The sequence below is a fragment of the Taeniopygia guttata genome, chromosome 18, assembly GCF_048771995.1.
Source record: "Taeniopygia guttata chromosome 18, bTaeGut7.mat, whole genome shotgun sequence".
Lineage (NCBI taxonomy): Eukaryota > Metazoa > Chordata > Aves > Passeriformes > Estrildidae > Taeniopygia > Taeniopygia guttata.
In genome coordinates this window covers 6,962,501-6,984,538 of record NC_133043.1, presented here as the reverse complement: position 1 = coordinate 6,984,538, position 22,038 = coordinate 6,962,501, and the positions used below count along the sequence as shown (strand labels likewise).

Here is a 22,038-nt window from a genome sequence, read left to right as displayed (position 1 = left end):
TTCCCCGCCCGTGAGGGCAGCGCCGCGCTAAGATACTCTGCCAGTACTCAGCATGGCGCAGAGAATGCGCCATGAACCTCCCTTCCCCGCCCGTGAGAGCAGCGCCGCGCCAAGATGGCGGCGCGCTGCCAGTACTCAGCATGGCGCCTCCGCCCGCAAGTACGAGCGTTCGATGTTTCTTTGGTTGTTTTACTTTAGCGGTGCTTGGGAAGAGCAGAAAGCTCGCGTGGCCAGAGGAGTGAACTGTTGTGGGGTGTGTGGGTGAGCCGCAGTGGATCCAGTTGGACCGACCCGGGATGGGTGAGGTGGACGCGGCCCCTTGCATGAGGGGGTCGGAGAGGGCAGGGGAGCCCCTCGCTGGAACAGGGCTGCCCTGGGGGCTGTCCCCAGCTCGGGGAGGCCAGGAAACATCTGGGTTCTCGATGGCACTGCCACAAAAGCGCCGGTGCTGAGCCTTGGCTTGTGGCAGAACGGTCGGGGTTGGAAGGAGCCTCTGGAGATCGCTTAGGCCAAACCCTGCTGACACACCTCGAGCAGCTGACACAGAAACGCGTTCAGGTGGGTTTGGAACGTCTGCGGGGAGATGTTACCGATTTTAGGCGCTCTCTAAATACAGACACAGAGTTTGGTTTAGGATGGAGATGTTTATTCTGCTCAGGATGCAAGGTGGTTTCCACAAATCAAGCACACCAATGCTTTTAACTACTTACACATTTTAGCAAACAGAGACATTAACGTTCACTGGCTACAACTTACATAGTTCTCTTAATAATTAGTATTCTGTCTTCTATTGGATAATGATTCATTTGTCATGCTAATAAGTCTGCATGCGCAGTCTTTCCTTCTTGTAGGTGAGTTTCTTTTGTCAGTGGTTGCAGATTCCACCTGCCAGAATTACCTTTTACCCACTTGGAGCTGATTTCAGCACAGTTGCTGAGTTGGCTTCATTTGTTTCTTCCTTATATTGGGAGTTCTTGCCAGATGGCCCCTAAATTCTGAATTCTTTGTGTCCACTGCCAGCAGGCATCCTTTTTTCTCAGACCTTGTTAACCTCCGCTAGGTCTGAGATCATTAAAACATAATCAAGCTCTAGACTTCAACAAGGCAATTTCACCAACAAATAACTTGTTTTTTTCTAAAACCTAAACATCACTTGTATTTGGAAAGCAGAAATATCAGCAATAATCTTACAGGTCCAACGTGAGTTTTCTGAATTGTACATCAGCTGAAGGCTTGGGTTTGAAAATCTATTATTTGGGGAGGAAAAGTTTCTAATTCACTTGAAATACAGAGTAATTTTCCTGTTGTGGACAAATAGGCTGCATTTGGAAAATCTTTCATGTTTCAGTCAAACATCATTCACATGGGAAAGCTGTTCCTGTTCAATCCATTAGAGCAACTGCTTATGTCAGGCAGGATGGGTGAAGTGCAGACATCTGTAGTTTAGCTTAACTTCTTAAATTATTCTAAGTCAGTGTGTAACTTCATCTACAAATAATATTTGGTCCTCTCTCAGTTGCACAGGAATGTCCTTCCTGGGTGAAATCCTCAATTTTTGGCTTTTTTCCCGAACATTAACATATTCTGGAGTGTTTGCTCAGGCCATGACATGATAGAAGTTTGTTTAGCTGTTCTCAACACTTGTCTGGCAAACTGAGATTTTAATCAGTGATTTTCATAACATTCCAGAGTGAAGATAGGGAAAAAACACCCCAGAGTCCATGGTAAGGACATTTAAGTGTAAGTACTGGAAAATACCAGCTGATGTGCAGTTTCTCTTTAAGTGTGTTAATGGGAAAAGGCAGTGAGGAACTGCAAGAATGAATTGGCCTGCTTGTGAGTCACAAGGTACCAGCTGCTGGATTTGGATGAAAAATAGGAAGTAATAAGTATCACATGTGCTCAACCCAAACAAGCAGCTGACTGAGTCTTCTGGGAAGAAATTTATGTCTAATTAGCTGTCAATCAGTTTTGATAAGCAACTGGTTTCTCTGGGAACCAAATGTTAAGCTGTTTTGATTGATACAAGACAAAAGGTTTCTTGTGTTATTTCTTGAATAAGCAAGAAATTCATCTGTCCCCTCCACTCAGCGTAAACCACACAGCATATGTTTTATTATTATATTACTAACTGCAAAAATATCAGCAACGCCACTTCTGCAGTTCTTCAAAGGTCACACTAGAATAACCTCATGTGACTTAATTTAATTATGAAGTTACAGAGATGTTTTTTCAACCATGGGAAATATCACATATATACACAATCAAAACAAATATGGCAAGGATCCTGGTAAGATTCTGCTATCCATTAATAATTTTCACAGCATTTTTTCTATAATCTGGAGATTTTACACCAGCTCTTTGAAGTAGGTGAGTGCTGTTCTCCCTACCAATAGAAAAAGGAAGAAGGAGCATTTTGAAAGCCTGGACTTAAAGAACAGCATGAATTCCAATCCACTGCTGCAGAAGCAAAAACTATTTTCCAAAATAAACAATTCAGGAATATGTGATTGACTATTTGTAGACTTCTTCCTCACCAATGTAAAAATAGATTCTGTGGAAGTGTTTATGTTCTATTTGTGTAGTAAACACACTTGTAACTTTTAAGTTATTGACCTAAACCCAAAAACATGCAGATAGAACAGAGCTGGACTTTATTTTGAATTAGTTTGACATGTCTGTAATTCTGGTGCTTTTTCCTATTTCAGACCATTTCCCTAAATATTATTTTCTAACTCCTTATATTTTTTTTTCTGCCCTAAGGTCTTAAACTTAGGAATTCAGCTATGCAATAAGCATGTGATGTTGCTAACTGCCAGGATAAATTCCCAGAGTGCTTGCTTGGAAGCAGCCACCAAATGCTTTGGCTGGACAGAATTTGCTGCGAGTCCTGTTAGAAATGAGCTCATCCCACAGAAGCAGCTCTCCATGCTGCCCCTGACCTCGGTGGGAACAGTGTGTGTGCAGCCTGCAGAGCACAGATTTCATGGAATACATGTTCACCAGCTGCAGCCAAAAGTTATTGCCCAATTCTGACAGCTGGGGAGTGGCATGTGCTGTCACTGTGCCATTTACAGCTGGCACTGCCCTGCAGGACTGATGCAAAGCCTGTAACACTTTGCAGTTGTTTGCAGCACACTGTTTTTACAGGGAAATTATTATTTCTCCATTTCATTCAGCATGTATCAGTGCAGGGATAAATGTTACATGGAGCCACAGAGGCCAAATACATCAACAGTGGCCATAAAAGAAGTGATGCCTTTAAGTGCTACCTACTGCTGGCATAGGAAAGCTTTTAGAGAGTGAGGCTTTTGGGAAGCAGCCCTGCAAAGGTGGCAAGTGTTACCATCCCCAGATTAAAGCAGGATGGTGCTTTCTTGTCTCAGGGTATCAAAGATCCACTGTTCTGGGGGAAAATGGCATCCATAGTTCATGGAAAGCAGAAAGTGCTCTTGGCAGTAAAATAAAGTAGACATCTAATTATCTAATGATTTCACAAATATAACCTTATACTGTGCACTGAAACAGATTTCCTTGCACACTTTTCAGTTTGTATAACTTTTAGCTCTTTTTGTTTGAATTTTTAAATTGAAATAAATTCTATCCAAGTATTCTTAAGACGAAGGATGACATAGGGCTACTTAATGTATGTACCTAAGATGTCCTCAATATTTCTGCAAAATCCTTCCATTTCGGTGCAGTTCTGTTTTTCATTGTGAATACAAAAAAAAAATATGGGGGGAAATTCAGTCTTTTGCCCTTTGATGATGTGCAGAATAATGTGTTTAATCCAGTCCTGTAACAGATGACTCTGTTTCCAGGGATGGGAATCTCTGGTGAGCTTTCAAGGCCAGGCTGGACAGGGCTTGGAGCAACCTGGTCTAGTGGAAGGGGAGTTTGGACTAGATGACCTTCAAAGTTCCATTCCAACCCAAACTACTCTTTGATTCTGTGAAATAAAAAATATTTTAAATATGATCTGTGCAGTTACAGAAATATTTAAAACTGACATGTCTTTTGAAGAATCACTATATCAGTTTTGGATAATAAATGTTGGTCTAATCAGAGTATGAAACAGGAAGATTTTAGCTGTGCCTTTAAATGCAAATCTCAATACATTTCTAATTTAGAACTTTTCATCTATCCTATCACCTTATTGGTCAATGCAACTATAGGTGTTGTATCCTGGTGGAATAAGGTGGGAGGTTGGCACAGCTTTTTTTGTATGAAAATACTAATCCCAGGAACAAGAAAGATGTCAGACAATGCTATATTCCAGCAAGTCTGTAGGAAATGCAAATTCTTAGGTCACATAGGAATTGCACAGGAGTGGTTGTGGTGCTTGTAAAAAGCTTGGGCTAATATGAAATGTGAGAGCATTTTGAATGAAGAGAGCAGAGGCACAAAAATTATTACCAGAGCTATTACAATTTTTACCTCAAGCCAGGATTAGTGATATTTTTTCCAGGGTATACATAAAGCAGCATTAGCTTACTTTCCTTTAAGTGGTAAGTATGAAAACATTTCTGTTTGCTTTCATCATGGTTAAGCTGAGGTATTCTTGATTTCTCTGACCTCAGTGATAACTCACCTATAGTCTGAAATTTTAAAAAAAAACCACTATATTCTTCCCTGGGGTTATCTTTAGTGTCCTTAAAACAGAACAAGTGTTTAAAGTTGTGTTTTTTGGTTAACAAACCTCTCTGGCTGTGCCTGCTTCCAGCCTTTGTGCTCAAAACCCATCTGTGGCTTAGAGGTCACTATACCAGGAGGGGATTTACCCAGTGTTGTAGAAAAGTTGCAGTTTAGGCAGGAAATTGCATGTTCTTTGGAAGTTCTGTGGTTTAATTTATAAAATGTCATTTTACACTTGAAAAGCTTCTCTGTGTAGCCGTAGGCGTTTGCGTGTACGTATGGGTTCCTGTGGCCGGGGGTTAAAAAAGGAGCAGAATGTTGATTGAACCTTTCTGTCTAAATCCTACAACCTGAGGTTCAGAAAAACAAGAAATCATAAACATCTTGATTAATACTCCGGGGCCTTTGGGTCTGTGGAAGGTTGATGTCTGTTTAATAATCCTGTTATGAGGATTTGTGATTCCTGGCTGGGAACAACATCGCTGGTACTTGTGTTTTGTTACAGGAATGGGAAATCGCAGCATATTGGTTAAATAAAATGGTGATGATGCTGTATTTAGTAACTGGCAGAGTGTCATTTCACTTTAAAGCCATTGGGAAAAAACAAAAATTGCCGGGGGGGGGGGGAAGCCTTTGTACGATATAACAGAGGAACGCGTTGTAAAAAATAGGCAGGGACGCTCCAGAGAAGCGGCGGAGCCGGGCGCGGAAGGCAAGCGGGCGGATCGCTGCGGATCGGGGGTCCGGGATGGGGATTGGGATTGGGATCGGGATGGGAATGGGGATGGGGATGGGGATGGGGATGGGGATGGGGATGGGGGCGTCCCTCCGCGTACGTGCGGCGGCGCAGGTCCGCAATGAGCCCGGCGGGCGCGGCCGGGGGAGGCGGCGGAGGAGGCGGTGCCGCCCCGCCCGCTCTGCGGCCACAGGCACAGCCCCGGCGGCAGGTACGGGACCGGCGCTGCGCCCCGCTGCCCCCTGACAGGCTGCCTTGGGCCTTTCGCTTGTCGTTGTTTATTTTTTTTTTCCCTGTGGAGCCGGTGAGCTGCGGGTCGTGCCCGCCCGTTCTCCCTTACCTCGGTGCGGGGAGCTCTGAGAGCCGGGGGTGCGGCGGTGCGGGCTGCGCTCCCCGTGCGGTGCTGCGGGGGCACCGTCCCCGCGGGGCTCGTCTCCTCCGGGGCCGCTCGGTGCCGCCCGCAGCACCGGCCGCGTTTGCGGGGCGATTCCGGGCGAGGGAATTGCGGGACACGTGAGCGCTCGGGGCCGCCCCCGCCCCGGGACCGCCCGGCGGGGCGGGCGCGGCAACAAAGGGCGGCGGGGACGGGAGGAAAGCGGCGGGCCGGCGCTGCTGCTGCTGCTGCGGCTCTCACCTCCCGCCCCGCTCTCTCCTGTCCCGCAGCCCCGGCGGCCAGCACGGCAAATGAAGTGCGAGAACTGCAGCAAAAAGGTGAGTGCGGCGGCCGGGTCCTGCCCGGGGATGCGGGGATGCCGCCGGCGAGGACGGGCTCGGAGCCCCGCCGGCCCCAAGGTCACCGAGCCGCGCGTCCGCTGTCACCGCGGCCCGGCCGGGACAGCTCCCGGGGAGCCCCGAGCGCGGTGTCGCCGGCGTGTGGCCGTGCCCTCGGCAGCCCCAAACCGCCCAGAACTCTCAAACCGATAAAGCAGGGGAATTCCGGGGAAATGATTTCCATCGTAGGAATTGCACTTTGAACGCAGGGTCTTGCGTGTGTAAATAACTCTCTCAGTGGTTAATGATGGGAACAGTTCTGCAGAAGTGTTTTTACAGAATGGTGAACAGGCTTTGCATAATCCACGCGTTTTATGTATTGTTTCAGGAATGCAGTAAAAAACAGAAAAATGACGATACGCAAAGTACATCTGTTGATGCATTGAGTTCAAATAATGGCTCTGAAGAGGTAATGTTCCCTTTAAAATCTGTATTAGAGTCTATATTATTTTGTTTTGTGGACCCCAAAATAGGTTGAAAGGAGACAACTTTCAACTATTAAGTATAATAATAAACAACAAGCAGTTGAAAACAATTATGAGCTCTTGTATACATCCCTTAATATGTGAGTCCAAAAGCTTGGAAAAAGGTGCAATAAAAGCCCTTAGTATGCAAACACAAAACAGAAATTCTAAAAATTTGGAGTGCCAAAACACTTATATCAAGTCTTCAGAACAGAGAGCTTGTAAGAAGATGAGTTTTGATAGTACAAGTGGACAAAATATCTACTTATTCCTTATATCCAAGTATTCATTCTTCTCAAGTGAGCTGCAGATAGTGTGAAACTCTTGATCTCAGAGAATATGTTCAGAACAATTGTAGAACTGTGTTCTCTTTGTTTTACCTCGTGCTACAAAGCCTAAGCCACCTTGCTGTTAGAGGGACATCTGGTTAAAGAGCTTTAATAGTTCAAGGGAAAGTTTTCTCAGTTGCTCAGTGAGTTGATGGGGACTGTCAGCTCTGAAGCACAGTGCAAATTAAATTACTAGCATATGGACTAGGGGCTAAATTTAGATTTTTGTTTACACTTCAACGTTTTGCAGTTTCACAGTAATAGGAGGAGCAGAGCTATGACTGGGATGGAACATATTATTTTGTTTACCTGCAAATAATCTTGGACGTTATGCAAGTGTCATGGATTGTCCTGCTTTAAACAAATGGGAATGCTGTGTTAGCTTTTCATCTGGCTCATTGCAGAGATCTTGAAAATAATTTGATCAGTATTCAACTCTTGTTTACTTCTTTTTTTGCCACCAGAAAAATGAGTTTGATACATTGGCTAATGCTAAAATACTCCTTAGCGACTGCCTAGCTTGTGACAGTTGCATGACATTGGAAGAAGGAACCAGAGTTTTCCAGCAGAATCAGAAGGAGTTCTTTCGTATTCTCAACCTTAATAAGGTAAAGTGACCCAAACAATACCCCACTGTTTTCTGTGAGGAGGAGGCAGTTACAGAATGCCTAAGCAGCTTGGTTTCCCAAGGCAGATAATGTGAGGGTTTGTCAGGATATGCTTATTGCAAAGAGGAAGTCAGGCAACACAAATGTTAAAAGTACTTAAAATTATTCTGTACTGAAGTTGCAAGGTCACAGCACTTAACATAAACACCAGAGGAAAGTTACTGCACCTGCAGAAGGAGAATTTATTGGCAATGTGATGATTTCATTACTGCACTAACAAATTATTCTGTACTTTAGTGTTTATACATATATATATATACCTTCACTACTAGGACTGTTCTGGGTGGTTTTGGTGCTGGTATACCCACATTATACAAACCTATAAAGACGTGTTTGTGAAATTAGCATTCTTTTAAATATACATTCAACCTGGCTACATTTTGTCCATATTCTTAGCAAACCTTGTAAGTGTTATATTGCTGTTTTATTTTCTGCTGAGTTCTGTTTTTTCTAGAAGTTAGTTGCTTTGTATAGTGCTCAGATCTTTAGAACCTGATACTAAATTAATTATTTTAGTTCTGCTCCAGACTTCTGTGCAAGAGCTACTAGAATTGAAACAACTTCCTAATCTGTACATGTGTGTCATAAATATAGATTAATTACATAATACTTATATTTTTTTAGAAGGAGTTGAACTGTCCATACAGAATGATGTTGTCATACCTGAGAAAATTAGAAGAGAAGGGGGGGGGGGAAATAATCACATGGGTCCTGTTAAGAGGGTTGTATTTATAGCTTAAAACATCCCTGCTTCTGTAAACATTCTTTATAAATGTTTAAACATACATCTCTTTTCATATTTGCTAGAATATTTCATCCTACTAGAACATCAGAATGTCCTTTAACTTCACTTAACGCCACACAGAAACTAACCACAGAATTGTCCTAGGAGGGGTGGATTTCCCCTGAGTTCTGTAAAAGAAACATCTACAGATGACTGGAGATGAACACTGTGAGGATCAGAGAACATCCTGTTCTGCTGCAGCTTGAGGGTTGTTTCACAGGGTTTTTAATGATGTGGCCCACTGAAGCATGAGACTCCAAGGAATAACTCCAGGAATGGGAAAGGAAGAGAAAGCAGGGAGCCTTACCCTGTTGTAATGACATTTTTTTTCCTTTGTTTCACTTACCAGAAATGTGATACCTCAAAACACAAAATACTGGCAGTGTCTCTTTGCCCTCAGTCATTGCCTTATTTTGCTGCTAAATTCAATTTCTCTGTGAATGAAGCAGCCAAGAGACTCTGTGGTTTCCTCAAAAGTCTTGGTAAGTTTGCATTTATTATGGTGGTGAAGCAGAAAGGGAGGGATCATTTTGGTTGATTTTGCTTTCTCAGCAGCCTTCCAGTACCTGAAGGGGCTGCAGGAGAGCTGGGGAGGGTTTTTGACAGCATGGAGTGAAACAGGGCAGGGTTAGATTAGATAATAGGAAGAAATGAGGGTGGGGAGGCCCTGGCACAAGTTCCCAGAGCAGCTGTGGATCCCTGGCAGTGCCCAAGGCCAGGTTGGACAGGGCTTGGAGCAGCCTGGGACAGTGGAAGGTGGCTCTGCCCATGGCAGGGGGTGGCACTGGATGAGCTTTAAGGTTCCTCCCAAGCAAAACCAGTGGTGTGATTCCATTCCATGGTATTTTGTTAAGCAGTCCTAAAGTGCCCTTGCACAGCTCGTTCAGGGTTTGACCTCCACGCTCTGTGAAGCTGCAGCCAGGCACCAGTGCCACGTAGAGCAGTGTGAGAAACAGGCTGGGGACATTCCTGCTCACGGGAAAGGTCACAGAACAGAAGGACATTGTAGAGCTGCCTCCAAAACCTTGGCTACCAAGAAATCGGGGAGATTTCTTGGAATGGGAGATTTCTTAGTCACAAGCTTCCCATTATTTTAGAACTTGAGGGAGAAGGTTATTCTTATTCCTTCAGTCCTTTTGACACATTGTATCTCTAGAAGTTTTAGTTCTGGTTTTTTTCTGTAATTTGAAATTAAAAGAACTGTATCGGCCTGTTTTATGTTAAAGCTGTATTTCCTTTGCTCATAATATACAAAGTTTTTATTTAAAAAGCAATAGCCACTTTCCTTATAAGTTTGGGATTTTTAAAATTTACTTGAAAAAAGAAAAATAACAGTAATAAACCTATAAACAGTTTCCTCCCATCTATATATATAATTTTTCATGTTTTTTTCTGATGCATCTCTGTACCCAGTGTATATTCAACTCGGAGCATTCCTGAGTTCTGGTGGGCCCCAGATTTCCTAGAATGCATTCATTATCTACCCTCACTTCTGTGGGGATCTGCTCAGTGTTACGTAGGCTTATAGGGAGTGTGTTGCCAAAGGAGCAGCCAGAAGGTCTCTGCTGTGTTGGTGATATGCTCCTGTACCTCTGCAAACAACCTGAGCAATGGCAGATATGCCTCCTAGCTGGATATGATTTTTTGTGACTTCAGCATGTCTTGAAAAGAGCATTGCTTTGCAGGAGTCACTGCATGTCAGCCAGGAGTTGTGACATCCTGTTCAACTGAGCTAAAGGTGATGGATGCTCAGAAACAAAGCAGAGAGTGTTTGCAGTGCTCCTTGCAGCATTAGCCTCTTTAAACTCTGGATGTAGAAGATGATTTTCCAGTGTATGGCTTTTATTTCTTGCTGTTTGTGAAAATTTGCAGAGGGGAAGGAAAATACCTGTTGATCCTGCAAGATTTTTCATAGGCCTGGAACTTTGAAAAGGGGTTTGTGAGGTTGAAAACATTGTAGTGATGTTTCTGCTTGCTTCCCTAGGGGTGCATTATGTATTTGACACCACTATAGCTGCAGATTTCAGTATCCTGGAGAGCCAGAGGGAATTTGTGCAGCGGTACCAGCGGAGGAACCAGGAGGAACATGCCTTACCAATGTTTGCCTCTGCTTGCCCTGGTGAGAACTGATTTATCCATCCTTCCTGCCCTTCAAACCAGTCTCACTGGAACCACCAAGGAGCTGAGGAAAGGGTGGCTTTCTCTGGGAGCCTTACATAGAACATTTTTAATTTGCTTTTGGGGGACACCAAGCACACAGGATTTGTTCCCAGTATCATTGGTTATCCTGAGTGCATGTCAGTGCTTGGAATTGAGAATCAGACTGGAATGGAGGAGTTTAGTGGGTGCTTCTTGTGTGTTCAGACCTCAAAGTTTAACAGGGAGTTTCCTCATTGAAAATAATCTTAAAGGAACTTAGAATTAAACCACAACCTCTGTTACCTTAAGCAAAGTTTAGAACTTGCCACTTAAGCCTAGGGGAAAGTAGCAAGTGACATTCCTTGTGGTGACTGTGAGATGGATTATGTCTGACACTTGGAAAGTAATTCTCACATGAAATGTCACAGACTTGACTCACTGAATGTCTCACTCCTGAGAACACGTTCTGTTATGAGCAGAACCTGCACTTGTACCAGCTGAAAAGATGCAGAACATGCAGCCACTGCCCAATTTTCCATTGTTAGCACAGCACCATTTCAATTCAAGTAAAAAGTCACATTCCTAAAAAAGTATCAAAAAGGAGGTAGAAGTAATTCCTTTGCCTAACACCCTCATCAACTCCACCCTAACGCTCATAGTATTGCTTTTCAAAAGGCTGATAAAAATACCAGATAGCTTGGAAATAACTCAAGTGGATTGCATTTACTAAAGAAATGTTAGAGTGATGATGAGTTGCAGTCAGTGATCCCCAGAATCTGCTGTTGTCATTGATTTGAATTTTAAATACTGCTGTTTGAATTATACTTCTATTTTTGTTTGTTCTGTGTGTGTTGTAGTGGAAATATCTGGGTTATGCTTTAACTACTACATATATGTATTAAAAACATGTCTCTTTTTCTGTTACTGTTATCTTGGTGTAACCTCTTATCTTCAGGAGCAGACATATCATATATTGCTTTTTTTCATGTGAAACCTGTGCAGCAAAACACCCCCATTGCCTAGGTCTGTTGTCTTGTATGTGCTTTAGGTAAAATTCAAAACCTGAGGATTTCTTTTAGAATTCCTGAGGTAATTTTAATTTGCTTCATCTGGAAACAGAGCTCAGATTTTGTGCTGCTCTCAGTGGAAATACTTTAAAATAGTTAATGGAGCGCTTTCCTTGTCCTTGTGTGGTCTGCACAAGATTTTTACTTTCAGTGCTGCTTTTGGTGTCAGCTCTCTATTGTGATAGAGATGGTAACAGAAGCATGTGTGCTTTCCATTTCTGGGAAACTAACCCAGAATATCACTTTAAATCCATTTTGAAAACATGGTATGTTTTGTCAGCAATTAGAGAAAGCAAAAATCCTGATTAGTCATCTTACAAGTGAGGTTGTTCACTGTGTTTCCTGTCCTTATTTTTCTGTGTGCATTTTCTGTTCATTTTTCTCCTTCCTCTTTCTACCCCCAGATTACAGAAATGTGTCCCAGAGATGTTGTTTATTGGGTGTTTGGCACTAAATGTTTTTTATATAGCTCTGTAGATGCACAGTCAATGCAAACTCAAGTATTTACTCTTTATATATTTACATATATATTTATATATATTTACTCTTTTTTTCATGTTGGTGTGTGACTTTGCACAGTCCTATCACCCTCTGCAGCAGGCTGGGGTGTGACATCCACCATGAGCAAAGAGCAGAGCCTGCATAGTCCAGAACCTGAGAAAAGCTCTTCTCTTGTCCCTATTTTAATTTTTCACCTCCTGCTGCTCTCTGGGGAGAAACTGAGCTCATTTTTGGTTTTTCCTGTTGAAAGAACAGTAGTGTTACTACTGATAGTATATGTAATATCTCAAAATAATCAATTTCCTTCCTTAATGTACTAAGCTGGTGAGCAACATGAAGCACTTGCTCTGGAAAATCTGATGTTTTTAAGGTACTGCCAACCTCTGTGTCCTCCCAGATGGGGCAGACTTGCAGCAGCAGCAGGAAGATCATAAGTATTTAGGATTCTAATGCTTTTGTCCCAGTCCATCAATTTCCTTTTCCAGGAATGGGGTTTTACAGTTGCAAAAGCTTGCTTAGATTTTTTGCACTTCCTACAGATGCATACATGCATCTTCATGATCACACAAGAAACTACCAAAAATAACATGTTCTGAGCTAGAACTGCAGGAATTTATATGGTAATTTTAATGCTTTCTTGCTTTTTGATGACAACACAAGCCAACAAATGGCTGACTGAAGGTGTGGCTACTCTAACAATAGTAAAATAAGCCATTTTTTCCTAAGCTTAATCCATGTGCATCTTGTAATAATGCTTTCATTGACTCTTCTGTTCTAGGGGAGGCAGGCTGGGTGCAGGGATATTAAATCTCAGAAAAAACAGGTTACAGTTAAGCAGCCAAACAGTGCAGTTGTTGCAGTATGTGGTGATCCAAGGGCTGAGGTCTAGAAGGTCAAATTTCTGTCAGCTGGGCTCTTGTTCTTTCTGCTTTGTTAAATCTGTGCATGAAGAAGGGGTAACAGGTCAGGAAATTCACAGTGGACCTTGGTCTAGAATTCATGGCACAGTGAATTATTGACTAAAGCATTATTAACGGAGCCCTGAGGTTTCCTATGGTTCCCAAGGTGGGGCTTCCAGCCTACACAGAAATGTTCTCCCTGTTGTGAAGGTGTCATCATTTTCAGGATGTGTTGAGTGACTGCTGCCACTTGCTGTGCCTATGGGTCACTTCTCTGACCTGTCATTTCTTGTGCTTCCAGGCTGGATCCGATATGCTGAAAGGGTTCTCACCAACCTGGTGACCTCCCACATTTGCACTGCAAAGTCTCCACAGCAGATCATGGGCTCCCTAGTGAAGGGCTACTTTGCCAGGCAGCAGGTAAGTAATTCTGATTTATTTTTACCATTATATTCTATTAAATGGGATTTAATACTGAGATACAGATCTTAGTATATTACATTTGTCCTTGATTGAAGAAGAAATGGTGCTCTGTGCCATGAAGTGCCCATGATGAGAAGAATGTACAAAGCACCTCATTTCATACAGTGCAGTGTGAGCTGGCTGCAGTCCTTGCATCCCCTGTGCAACATGGATTTAAATATTTTTGAATCAAGTTAAATCCATAGCAGTAAAGGTTTGTTGGTTTGTTTGTTTTTTTGTTAAATGCTGCCTGTGTAGTTCTACAGCACAGCCAAAACAGGAGTGGAGGAGAAAAATGTGGAAATTGCCCTGTTATATGAGCTCAATAAAAACACTGTATCCTTGGAGCTAGCCTTTTTAGTCTCAATTTTATATGTTGAAAAAATTGCTCTTCTTTACCTATCATACCTAAAACATTCTGTAGGGAAGGATTGCTGTCTGCACGTGGATAGACAAATTCTCAAGGGCTTGCTCTGGGTGAAAGTGAGTGAGTGACAGCCAGAAACCAGAACTCTGAACTCCTGGCTTGTATTCACTTCTAAGGCAATCAAAAAGCTGAAGAAAACATGGTCTGACGGAATTTGGTCCAGCCAGAGACTGACTTTGGAAGTTTGCTGATGCTGACTTCTGGCAAATCATTATCAGTGTGAAAATTCTTTAAATGTAATGGGTAGGGACTTACTCCTGAGGTTTATGTCACTATTTTTGTCCCTGTCATCCTTTAAGCTGTCTTTCTGCTCTTCATGGAGTTCACATGTGCTCCCTTCTCTATTCCACAGAACTTGTCTCCTGATAAAATTTTCCATGTAGTCGTGGCACCTTGTTATGACAAAAAGCTGGAAGCCTTGAGGGAAGATTTCTACACTGCCTTGTATAATTCAGCAGAAGTTGATTGTGTCCTGACATCAGGTGAACTTTTTTAAACTTATCATCTATGAATATATAAGTGAATCACCATATTTAGAATAGCCTTTATGCCAGAGTTTGATTTTTTCAAGTCTGCTTTAGTCACAAGGTTGACTTTTTTCTGCCAAAAGTGCTATGGCAGAAAGTACGTTTTCTGCCAAAAAAAAAAAAAGTTTAAATTTTTAATTAAAATTAATACATATTTTTGTGCTCCTGGTAGTGCACAGGGAAGGCAGAGTGACGTGTCCCTTTCCTTCTAAGTTTCTATTCATCTAAAAAATCAGGTATTTTGACAGCCTGTTAAAGAAGGTAAAAGTTATGCAAATCCATATTTAAAACAATTTTCTGGCTTGTCTATGGTCATTATTTTATTAAGAATTTTTCCTAATTCATGGCACCAGTTGCCTTTTGGTGAGGATCTTGTCTTTAGCCTTAGTGTCCAGACATCCTGCAGTGTAGTTTGGGTATTCCAAACTTGGCCTAACAGAAAGGCTGAGGATCTAAGCAGAGTCTGGGCGAGCTGAAGGCCCCTTTTCTTTGGGGCAGGAATTGTCCTTTTCTTTGGGGCAGGAACTGTCAGGCTCCTCAGTCACTGCGGGAGGAGCTGGAGAATGTGACACAAAGCACGTGCAGGTGTTGGGATGCTGATCTCTGAAACAGAGGCACTGTGTGTGCTGTGCTTTGTGTTGAAAGTAAAATGTCATGTGTTTTCCTACAGGTGAAATTGTCCAAATAATGGAACAGAAAAATGTGTCGATGAAAGATGTGACTGAAGTAGCTGTAGATAGTTTGTAAGTAGTTCTGTTGTGGATTGCTTCTTTATTTTAATGACACATGACATGTTGCAGCATATTTAACATTGTTGGATAAAGCTCTTTTTTTATTTAGAGATGGGGTAAGATGTTTTAAAAACTTTTATTCTGTTTTCAGTCTCATTTGAAGGGTGAGACAATGCAAGTGTTAGAATTCATGCTATCAAAATCAGAAGCCAGCTATTTCTTAATTACAATACACATTGTAAGTGTTTCTTGGTTTATCAGTTTTAGCTACACTATGTTGTAAATGTCTTAAAGTCAATAATCTAAAATTAGTCCTCATGGGTCTTACTACAATGCATTTTTTATAGTTTTATTTCTCTAAAGGATCTAGTCTTATTTGTAAGGTCATCTTTTGAAACTTGTTTTTAGTTCAGTTACTCTCTTAACAATGTCTGGTTTATTCTATGGTATTTTTAAGTCAGTATTTCTTATTTTAACGTCTGCATACAGATGTACACTATGTGAGTTTTCTGTCAACCTTTGAGAATTTTCTATAAATCCATTTTCCCCATGACATAAATGTAAAACTGCTCAGAAGAATGTTTTTTCTTTTTAGAGAACAAAACCTGCATCAAAGCCTGAGTATACCACAGCTTCACCCTTATATAGTGGCCAAACCCACAAAAATATTCTCTTAGATGTTCTTGCTATATATAAAACAGATAATATAAATCTACATGTACTGTCTAAATACAAAGCAGATAACTTGAGGTAATGACCCTTATACTGTAACTCTTCTAACATTTATGACTTGAAGATTTGTGTAGCTCCTGATTGATATTTAAGGATTATTTATTATGTATTGATAAATATTGATTATTTACACTAATAATAGATGTGAGTGTATGAAGTTCAAGCCTTGCTAGGAAGTGTGGCTGTCTGGGGCTGCTGGCCCTGTTCAGAGCTCTCCTGTGCTCCTTGTGGAGAGCTCAGCAGCCTGATCTGTGTGCAGCTGCCTCCCAAAAAGCTGCTGGCACACAGTCCTGGGGGTGACCATCTGCTCTGGGCTCCCCTCTCTCACAGCAGCATCCTGGCAGTAAATTCTCACTCCCCAATATGTTCATGGAGGTTGCTAGAAGCAGCACCCTTTAAGTAAATGGTAATTAATTGTTTTTTATACTGAGGACAGCAGTCGGTTTTTCAGGATTAGATCAAACTGGACTGTGCTTTGGATGAGAAGCACACAAAGCATTGGAGAGTTTTTGTTTCCATCCCTTCTGCTCAGGGAGCAGCATGTGTGTGGTGTTTAATTCTCAGACTTAGTTACAGAGGCTGCTCTCCCTGATCTTTGTTCAGCTGTGACAGATGTTCCTTGGTATCTTTCCAAGGGGCTGCTAGTGGAGCAATAAACGTGCTGTCTTGCACAAAACAGAAAGCTCTGGAAGTTTTGAAAAATCCCTTCCAGTTCCAGCTAGAATCCTGCTTGGACCTAGAGGGGAGAAATTTGAGTGGGTCAGTGGGAACCTGTTCAGAGCTGTGTTTGTAGTGCAGCTCTTTGGTTGCTTCTACCTGAGATTGTCACACAGAATGAGAATGAATAAAGTTCTTGCAGGAATAATCACAGAGACAGTCACGTAATTCTGTGTCAGAGTCACGTAGAGACAGGATTTTAATTCTCTATCAGCCTGTGCAATGAAAGGACAAGCTGTTACTCAGAATGTGCTAGTTCATTGGCTCACTTTATAGAATCACAGAACACCCTGAGCTGGAAGGACCCACAAGGATCACCCAGTCCAGTCCCTCTCCCTGCACAGACCCCCCAACAATCCCTCCTGGGGAGCCTGGGCAGTGCCAGCACCCTCAGGGGGAAGAACCTTTCCCAAAATCCAGCCCAAACCTCTCCTGGCACAGCTCCAGCCATTCCCTGGGTTCTGTCACTGTCACAGAGCAGAGGTCAGAGCTGTCCCTCAGGAGCAGCTGCAGATCCTGGTGATGTCTGACCTCAGTCTCCTCCAGCCTGAACGAGCCAAGTGCCCTCAATTTATGTTGGAAAATAATGTTACTTTTTTAAAGGGCTAATCTTATAATACTGGTTCAGCTATGAGACCTAATGATTTAAATATTTGCTCTTCTGGGGTATTAAAAGTAGATCTTGCAGAGAAATTTAAACGACTTGAAGTCATCCTCTTAAAACAAGCCCCAGCACAGCAGCAATTTGTGATAAAGTGCTGGGTATTAAAACAGTTGTATGAATGTGAGCCCTTCAGAGCTGCTTTTAACTAGGGGAGAGTTGAACTTCCAGTAGATGCCCTTGGGATAGGATCTCCCATTTTCTCTCCTGAACCACAGTGTAGCACTTACTTTCAGTGTATACTCTTCTAACCTGGTTGTAGCTCTACTAATTTGGTGTGATTTTACTGGCACAATGTTACAGACTGTGACAAACAGTTCCTAAAGCAGAACTGTCAGCAGTTACTATCAGAACTTGTAACTTCTGAAGTAGTTCTGTATTCTCACAAGCAAAAAATGACCATTTATTTAAGTAATTTTTCACCAAAATGGCTCTTGAGCAGTAAAAGGTTGTTAACAAAATCATCAGATTGTGATGAAGGTCCATTCTTATAAATTACTGTTGCTTAATATTTCTCAACATGGAAGGCCCTGCATCTTTTTTTTTAGTTGTTTTTTTTCATCATCTCACTGCTGTCCTGAATAATTCACATTTTTAAGCTGTAATGAATAAAAGTGTAATGTGTTCTCAGTGCCACAAAACACTTTTTTGTGGGGGAGACAGAAGAGGAGATACACTACTTTATTGAAGTGAAAGAATGAAATTTTTGGAGTTGATCTCCCATTTTTTTGTTCCCTAAGGTTTGATGGCTTAAAGGAGGGAGATGTAGTAAGGCATGACGGGAAGAGATCAGATGGTTACCTGGAGCACATTTTTAAACACGCTGCAAAGGAGCTTTTTGGTGTGGATGTCAAGGAGATAACCTACAAAGCACTAAAGTAAGTTAGAGTTTTGTATCCTTGTTACATAGAGTGGATGAGCTAGAACAGAAGAAAGTATTTCCAGTTGGTATTTCCAAATGCCCCTTAGACACTTGGCCTCCTTCTTGGCAAGGAACTCGTTCCTGCAGGCCAGGAACTTCCCCTGCTGTGGTTGGTGCTGCAGTGAAAGCAGTTACTGCTAACCTGGTCTTTGGCTGCTACAGGCTATAAACCTGCTCTGAACCTGCAAGTCTCTCACTGTACAGCAGCTCCTGCTGGTAATCATTTAATTAAAACCTTACCTGCACTTAGAAATTAAGTAGAATTCTATTGCAAAGACTCCACCCCAACTTCTGCTTAACTCACTTCAGAAAGTGGAAGAGTTCACCTTGATCTCACTTGTTCTGCTCCCTTTGGAGCATCTGAACACAAACTGGCACAGTTGGATTGTTCCTCTGGGAATGCAGGGGATTAAAATGTTCTCTCTGTGTCTTGACAGGAACAAGGACTTTCAAGAAGTTACCCTTGAAAAGGATGGGGAGACTGTGCTGCGTTTTGCAGCAGCTTATGGCTTCAGAAATATCCAAAACATGGTCCTGAAGTTGAAAAAAGGGAAGTTTTTCTACCATTTTGTAGAAGTCCTTGCCTGCCCAGGAGGTAAAAATAATTGTGGACCTGCAGTTGTTCTGCACATGTATCTTGAATCTCAAAGGAAAGCTGCCTTAAAGGCAGACAATTCATTTCATTCCCTCTTAATTCTCTTCTTAATAATTTAAAATCCCGCTGTTTATTAAGGGTCCAGAACACCAATTACAGGTGCAGAGTTGGCTCAAAAAATGATTGAGTTTTCTAAATTTAGTCATTAGTTATTTGTTCTCTTCTGACCTATAAATGAGTGCCAGCACTGCACTGCCAAACCTCAGAGGATGCTCTGAAATGGTGGTTGTCAAGGGCAAGAAAAGACAAGGAACATAATTAGGATCATAAAACCGTGGAGAATGCAGAGAAAGATTTGTGATATGGAAACCTCCTTTCTATTAAGATGAAGTTGATATTGGAGTCACTTTAGGTAAATACAAATTGTAACAGCGTGGGAGGAAGTTAAAAAAAAACTTTCTTTAGAGAAGTGTGAAAAAATAATTCTGAGTTAACAGAGACTTTATTTTCATATCAAATCTCCATCACCTTCCATCTTTTTAATTTATTTTTTTCCTAAGGGTGCCTCAATGGAAAGGGCCAGGCCCAGACTGAGGATGGCAAACCAGACAAAGCCCTGCTTGCCCAGATGGAAGAGGTGTACACTGCGATTCCTGTCAGGCTGCCAGAAGCCAACCTGCACGTGCAGAGGATGTACCAGGACTGGCTGGAGGGCATGGACTCCAGGAAGGTCCAGGACACTTTGCACACCACGTACAGTGCAGTGAATCAAAGCACCAGCAGCTTGGACATCAAATGGTAACTGCAGGGCTGGGCTGCAGGGCAGCACTGCACCCTCTGTGCGCTCAGTGAGGCTCTGCCCAGCTGCCATGGTTTTGGGAAGAACCATTGCTTTGAAAACCAGACAAGTCTCCAAAAGCCCTGGTTCCTGCCACTGTCATTTAACTTTTCTGTTTGTCATTTCCTGCATACAATGGAGTTCTTCATTCTAAAGCCTGATCTTACAAGGTACATAAGCCCATTCTGCCAGGGACAGGGAGTGTGATTCCTCATCAAGTTTCTCCCTGAAGTGAAGGGTTCGCTGCACAAAATGGGCTCCTCCAGGAGGGTGAGATGATTTTACTTCTAGGTCTGCAGTCCTATCATCGCAGGAAAACAGTCAACAGGAATTTCAGTATTGATGCAGTTGGTGTAAAGTAACTTGGGATTTACTTTCCTCGGCCCTTTTAGAGGACAAGTGAGTATGTGGAGAGATGTAATGAATTTCTACGAACCTTATATCCATAATTCAACAAAAAATACTCAGTTCTAAACTAGCCACTATTTCTTACAGATGTCGTGCCACAGAATGCTTCACAGAAACTGAATCTGGGAAGTTAATGCTAAATGGTTCATTTAAAGTAGTTCCAAATAGGTTGGTTGGTACAAAAAGAGAACTTTCTTCCCATGTAAGTTTTCTGACAAGCTTGCAGCCAGGAGTAGTGGTGCTGCTTGTGTTGGCTTCTCTCTGAGAGTGGAACATGCCCAGATTGTTCTTTCATTTATCTCCATGTTGAAAGACTTCTGCAAAAAATAACTTCCTGGGGTGCCTCTGAGAAAAAATACTGAGCAATGCTTGTGAGCTCATCAGAGTTACGATATGCTGGCATCGTGATTTTTCATGCAGTTATTTTTATAAATATGCCATAGAAGTTCACTTAACAGACATTGTGAAGTGGTACTGCTGTGCAGCTTGGCTGCAACTTCCCCAGTTGTCAGAGAGTTATTCAAGAATGTGATAGACAAAAGAAATTAAGACTCCTGCCAGAATTCTTCAGATTTTCCTGATAGCATCAGATCTGTTCACAATTAATGGCTGCTTGAAGCTAGCAAAGTTCTAGCTTTCCTTATGCAGCCTGAGTGTGGATGGGCTTTTTTAACCATTTCATGCAGTTTCAATCAATCTTCTTGCAAATTTCTTCAATGTTACAACTGCTTGTATGAGTAAGAAATCCTGCAAAAACCTGTCAGTGTTTAAAATGCACATTTAACCTGGACCCAGTGGAATGGGATGAAGCATCAGGGGAGGCAGGGCAAGACCTGGCACTGGCTAGACCAGGGAGGCTGAAAAGGAGAGAGACAGTGAAGTGTCACCCTGCTGACAAGAAACAGCTCTCTTAATGTGAAGCTGTTAAAAAACTGCAGCTTTCCATTGGACCTCCACCTAAATAACAAACCATTGCACTTGGATGTTTTCTTTCAAGTGCAAATGAAGTTATTTACTGCACTACCTAAATGCCCACAATGAGATTATGCCCATGAATTATATAAATGAGCCTTTGCAAATTGTTCCTTGTGATAAGAATCATACTTAACGTGGTGCAATATCAGAACATCTACAGAAATCTACCTCTGTACAGGGAGTCCAGGAGTTGTGGGAAGAGCTGTGTGTAGCTGGAAGTGTAATAGATGTGTGCTGGAGAAAGGTGGGGGTGTTGTGTGGCATTTCAAAACAGATCACTTTCAGAAGCAACATCCACCTCCTTCGGTCTGATTTTCTTTATCTGCCGTGATTTCCTCCAAAAGCTCCACCAGAATTGTAATGTAATAAAGTGGTCCTGTTCTGTTTGTATAGGCCTGTTTCTCTGTATATATGGTTTCTAGCTGGATGCATGTTTAAATTATATCTCTGCTGCTCCTTGTACAGTCTGCTTATTTTTTTTATGTGCGTGTACTGGGTGAAATGGTACAAAACCAGTTTGCTTTTCTGAGGAAATCTTCAGTAAACTACAGAAGAGCTGCATTGCTGTTCTGGAAGCAGAGCCCTGAACTGTTTTGGTGGCACTTTGGCCAGTGCTTTATCTGGGGCACATCTGTGGCACCAATACTGTATCAGCACTTTATGGGACTTTTGGATTACAGCTGCACCTCAAACTCTGCAAAATGGAAGGAGGAAGTTGCCAGATTGCTGTAGGAAATGGTGATTTGCTCCCTAGAATTGTCAGTTAATATATTGATTCCTGGCAAGGCAGAAAAGCCCTGTGGCTTTAAAGCTCTTGTGCTGGGGAGGATGATGATGGTGTGTGAAGCCAGCACGTGAGAGTGGCTGGCTGTGCTGAGGTTACTGGGTAGAGAAACTTAAAAACACAGGAAAAAATCTTGTTTTGTGTGTGACCTGATCCAACAGTTGAGGAAAGGATGAAAATCAGCCCTGATACAGACAAGGGATTTTTTTCATCACTAAGTTGTATGAAAATTTAATTAATTCAGCAAACATTTCCATATGTTTTCC

The 22,038-nt window shown here is 42.2% G+C and overlaps 1 protein-coding gene across 4 annotated transcripts; it reads left to right on the top strand.

Moving 5' to 3' along the window:
* The first annotated feature begins 137 nt into the window (after positions 1 to 137).
* On the top strand, positions 138 to 21,450 carry NARF (nuclear prelamin A recognition factor). 4 transcript variants are annotated; one of them, XM_002193784.7, is made up of 12 exons: positions 138 to 558; positions 6,035 to 6,082; positions 6,471 to 6,551; positions 7,400 to 7,543; positions 8,737 to 8,869; positions 10,372 to 10,506; positions 13,295 to 13,413; positions 14,235 to 14,364; positions 15,080 to 15,152; positions 17,991 to 18,128; positions 18,610 to 18,767; positions 19,328 to 21,450. In XM_002193784.7, exons 2-12 carry the CDS (start codon positions 6,056 to 6,058, stop codon positions 19,567 to 19,569), a joined length of 1,380 nt encoding a protein of 459 aa, XP_002193820.4. In that variant the 5' UTR covers positions 138 to 558; positions 6,035 to 6,055; the 3' UTR covers positions 19,570 to 21,450. The 4 variants fall into 4 exon arrangements, with proteins under 4 accessions (XP_002193820.4, XP_041575836.1, XP_072793178.1 ...); XM_072937077.1 differs by lacking the exon at positions 138 to 558 and adding an exon at positions 5,283 to 5,347; XM_041719901.2 differs by lacking the exon at positions 138 to 558 and adding an exon at positions 5,470 to 5,582.
* The last annotated feature ends 588 nt before the right edge of the window (positions 21,451 to 22,038 follow it).

Coding starts and splice junctions, on each gene's coding strand:
- NARF (XM_041719901.2), top strand. CDS start 5,493: ATGAGCCCGGCGGGCGCGGCCGGGGGAGGCGGCGGAGGAGGCGGTGCC. Junction 14,365..15,079: donor TGATTGTGTCCTGACATCAG/GTGAACTTTTTT, acceptor GTTTTCCTACAG/GTGAAATTGTCCAAATAATG. Junction 15,153..17,990: donor GAAGTAGCTGTAGATAGTTT/GTAAGTAGTTCT, acceptor TTGTTCCCTAAG/GTTTGATGGCTTAAAGGAGG.